Consider the following 4,940-nt stretch of genomic DNA (forward strand, 5'->3'; position numbering starts at 1 on the left):
AACTCTCAGTCAAATATTTAAATAACTAAAGGTTGATACTTCAAGAATTAGGGAATCTGAGTTTAAATCAATTGTCCCCCCTCCTCGCTTCTCCCGTACCAACCCTCCCATGTTGATAAAAAAAACAAAAAAAAAGATTGAGATGCGTGATTAGAGATTTTAATTCAAGAATTACATGGACAGAATCTCAATTGGCAAATATGCCATTTTTAGTGTTTCATCAATATCAGACGTAATTTGTCTGTAGTTTTATTTTAAGCTTATCCTAACAGGAACAAATTAATGAATTTTCAAATTCAATCAAGACAACATGGGAATGGTTTAAATAAAAGAACTCTGCATTAGTTCGTTGCAACCATACAACAAAGGGATTTCAGTTGGGATAACACAAGTGCAAAAATTCATGGAATTAGTGGTCCCAAATAAGAAGTATGGTCTGGAATCTTTGTACAAAAAACAAAGTCAATTATTCAATCTAAGCCACATCTGAGGAATGATGGATGCAATAGACTGATATGCACAGAACATACAACACGGAAGAAAGAAGATACAAAAAATGGGATATATCAGATAAGGTTAAACCGAAGGAAAAGAGAACAGAAGTGGAAACAACATGCTGAAAATCCAACCTTTCCAGAAGGATTCCGTTCACTGCGCTGCCATTTCCAGAGCCTATGAAGAGCATTAGAGCCCAACACCAACAGAGCAAGACCAGAATTTGTGTAAAGCAAACGCAAAATCTGTAATTCCCATATTTTTTGCTAAACAAAAGTACCAAGGGTATCCGTTGATAAAGAACTTTCAAAGCATTACACACAGCAAGAAATTCTATCAAATATAGGATAATCGCATTTGACACTGAGACTTACACACTAGATACAGATACCCCCTCAACTTCCGATTGCAGCACTTTAATACCTCATTCAACTTTTTAGCGCATCATGATATCACACCAACACCAGGCACAATAAATACATTTTCATCAGGAGACATGAATGCATATACATCAATAACCTTAACTCACCCTCTCTCTCTCTCTCTCCAATTTTCTCATCCTTATGCCTTTGGAAGAGGTTTAAGGTTTTAGAAAGGAGATAATCTGTGATTGAGAGGTTTGGTCATTATGGTGGCTTGAATGCAGCTAGCGAAATTGGCAACTGGCTATAGGGTAACTGGTTGGGAGGCGCTAAATTGTTGCTGGGACATGTTACATAAAACAGGAAGTGGGATATGCTATGCTGTTCACTGGCTGGGTTAAGTTGACTTATGCAATCAAATTCTGTCCTACAATGAATGCCTTCCCAAGAAAACGAAAATTATTTCAATAAAAGTGAGGATCCCACCCATGTACCATGCATATACCTTGCTAGCAGCCAGAGGGTCAGGCAACCTTGGCGTCTTGAGTTGATTTGCCTCAGCTATATCAGAAAACTTCCAGCATTTAATTCTATCAGCATTATCTGAAATCCTTGGTTTGACATCAGCTATTGTGCTTCCATCCATGGCAGCCTGTAAATGAGTCAGATCAATGAGTGAGCCAAACAGAGCACAGCAACAACATTGAAGATGGATGTACAGACAGAAATCATCAATTAAAAGACAAAAGTTTTTAAAGATAATGGAATGGGAAAAACAGAATACAAGATTTCCAATGGATAATGATTGTTGAATTCTGTCGGTTCGTTCAAGAATTGAAGCAACAGGGGCAGCAACATGACCAATAGGGCCCAAAGAACCATCAATTGCAGGCTGCAGAAAACAATGCAAATAAATCATGTGATGCCTTCTGCAAAAAAAAAGAAAACAAATAAAAAGAGAAGTGCAGGTACTTAACATTGACTTGTTCAGAGAAAGCCCTGGATTCCTCGAATGTTCTGCTCTCCAGCATCCTCAACAAGTATTGTCCATCTGTATTCACCAATATTTTGATTCCATTTTCTCTTGTTGTAACAGCAAGCAGTGATCCTTCTTTGTTGAATCTCGGGCTAGGACTTCCCTGAAACGACAAAAAAAATTCATTAATTTTGAATTTGCGAAGTTGCAGTAAAAGGCTTATCAACAAAATATGGTTGTTTTCAAAAGTGATACTTACAGGCAATCCCCCATCAGCATCGGTGAAAGTTATCGCGTGGTTATTATCCATGTCCCAAAACTTAATCTGAAACTCATCATCAGCAGCTAAGAAACGATTCCTTCTATCAAATTGCACCACACCCAGTGACCGTTTCCTAAAACCAGAGTATGTCTTCTTGACGGCTCCTTCTCTCTCATTCCATTCAACAAGGTGGGATTCACCTTCTTTGCTCGTCCCACAAGAGAACAATCTGAAGCAATAACAGATTGATGAAGCAACTTTGGAGAAATCAAAAAAGAAAAATTTAAAAAGTCAGAGAGCAGAACCACCAATGCTTTCCAAGGAAAAAGTATGCAAAAGAAAAGATCACAGAGTGCTAATTTTCACCATGATAGATTTTGGCTTCAGAAGAACATCTCAAGGGTTACACGAAATGTTTAAACACTATTAAGTTGTTCCTTACTTCAGATTTACAGCTTTCACAAGTCGCATAGTCGATGACTTGGGGACTGAGAAACAATCTATGTGGGGACTGGAGTTGGGCATGTGGTGACCAATCAGTCACTAGGCTGTGAAAAGTCCCCTTGAATGGTGGAGCTTTCGCTAGTCTAGTGTCTTTTAGCTGATTTAAGCTATACATTACTAAAAGAAAAGAGGATATATACACCTAAAAATTAAAGGCTCAAGATCTCGTGCATCCTGATGCAATGCAGCATGTCATGCATCCACACTTTCTATTGGCTGGCAGAACTAATTACAAAAGTTTTGAGCTTGGATCCGTTAAAACGGAGGGAATGAAGGAAAATGGAAGTTTGGATTTAACATTTAACTGAGGAAATTACTCTGGAAAATGTGTAATTTGGCGAGAAAGAGAGCACAAGAACTAACAAATAGTGCAGGAACCATTTCTTCATGCTAATAAATGTCGACTGCCAATCAATTTCAAATTGCAGAGGAAGATTCTAAGCTAAACCTGCGGAACCAACAAATCCGTGGTCTTTTTCCTCCTCCTGCGATCAAGACTAAGTAAAATTGCGAGAAAATATGAGATTGAACAATCCCAGCTTTGTACTTTCTTGTGGGAACATTTTGCACCCATAAGTGTTCCTTTCACAAATATAATAAAATGTTTTGGGCAAATTTCACTTTACCCCCTTGTGGTTTAACATTTTTTTACATAATCCTCTTGCGGTTTTAAAAGCTATACAAAATCCCCTTCTGATTTGGATTAAAGTGTCAAAGTGACGGGAATGACCATTCGTAATGGAGTCACCTAAAATGTCAAAAATACTCTTATGTAAAGTTGAAAATTATTTATTAACCAAGAGGGGTTATGTGTATATTTTGAAAATCATAAGAGGGTTATATGGTAAATGATTAAACCATAAGGGGGTTATATAGTAAAATATAAAAATCATACGAGATTAATGTGTCATGTATTTATAAGGATAATTTCGACATTTTTAGAAGTTTCGTTACGAGTGACTATTTCCGTCACTTTGACACTTTAATTTAAACCATGAGGGGTTATGTATAACTTTTGAAATCATATGGGGGTTATGTAAAAAATGCTAAATCACAGGGGATAAAATGTAATTTGTCCAAATGTTTTTTAAAAAACTGCCCTAGGTACATCTTACTCATTTTCCAAAAACTGCATAATGACAAGTCTTTCCTGTTACTGAATCAATAAAGAATTACACTCATTTGATTTAACTTGATAAGATTAATTTGGTTATTTAAAAATTTAAATAGTAAAATTTGTGAATAGTAGATTATATTAGGTGACTTGAAGAAGAGATTATTAGATTCAGGCATAAGGTTGTTTATCCCACGTTGGTTTGAGAGTAAGAAAAAGAACGCTTAATACATAAATAGTGCCCCGAAACTTTCTACTTTAAAATTTTTTGGGCCAAGTTTGGATTTCTGATATGATGTATTAATTCTATTTGGCCTTTCGGGTTCCAAACAGAGACGGGGTCCTATGGTAGAGCCACTTTTGACCTGCAACGGATCCACTGTACCACACTCTGTCTCACATCCTATCCCACTCCTTCTAATCTTGCCAAGTGTCCCTTTATAAACCAAATCCTGAAGCAACCAACTCGGACTATATTTAATTAGTTAACCGATTAATTGGGCAGAAAAACTTAATCTCTGTAACCGGTTGTCAACTAAAATAAAAACCCAATCACAAAATTAGAGATTAAACAAGGGGAAAAAAACCACGAAACCTGAGTCGTCATCTCCACCATACCCTTCGAAACAAAAGAATCAGATATCACTCCTTCTCAAAAGCATCTTTCGGGTGAAACTCATCATCTCATCAGCGTGTTTCGGGAAAGGCAATTGAATGACGCTCACCACCTGTTCATTGAGAAATCCAAATTCATGATGGTTCTCTGCTTCTTCATTGAATAATAATTACCCATATTTTATCCAGCAAATCGTTGAGAAAATAAAAAGGATCCATGAAATTAAGAACTATCTTGGACGCAGCAGGCCAGAGATTAACACTTTCAGCATCTGGGAAATACCAATGCATAAGAAAATCGCCACTCCAAAACCTTTTCTGCTAAACGAAAGCTAGTCTTCAACTGAACAGTGGGAGTAGGTGAATTTTCCTTCAAATAGTTACTCTTTTCCTCTGTGGGCAACTCAAAGAATCTATGCAAAGGGATTGATGGGTTCGTCTTGTTTCAGTCGTTAAGTTTCGGGATTTCTTTTTTTAAATCTCTGTTGATTGAAGATCTATTTGCTTAAGATGTTTTCTGTTCAAAAATTTTTGTGCTTTTGTGTTTGTATTGTACCTGTTGAATTGTGAGTGATATCTGATGAGATGATGAGTTTCACCCGAAAGATGCTT

The 4,940-nt window shown here is 36.8% G+C and overlaps 1 protein-coding gene across 1 annotated transcript; it reads right to left on the reverse strand.

Annotated features, from left to right (window-relative positions):
* Positions 1-462: 462 nt before the first annotated feature.
* LOC140012661 (protein TOPLESS-RELATED PROTEIN 2-like) lies at positions 463-2,566 on the reverse strand. Its single transcript, XM_072060941.1, has 7 exons — positions 2,538-2,566; positions 2,093-2,324; positions 1,841-1,996; positions 1,642-1,749; positions 1,363-1,509; positions 630-740; positions 463-510 (listed from the first exon to the last, which is right to left on the reverse strand). Exons 1-7 carry the CDS (start codon positions 2,564-2,566, stop codon positions 463-465), a joined length of 831 nt encoding a protein of 276 aa, XP_071917042.1.
* Positions 2,567-4,940: the final 2,374 nt, after the last annotated feature.

Source organism: Coffea arabica, chromosome 8e (genome assembly GCF_036785885.1).
Source record: "Coffea arabica cultivar ET-39 chromosome 8e, Coffea Arabica ET-39 HiFi, whole genome shotgun sequence".
In the NCBI taxonomy this organism is placed as follows: Eukaryota; Viridiplantae; Streptophyta; class Magnoliopsida; order Gentianales; family Rubiaceae; genus Coffea; species Coffea arabica.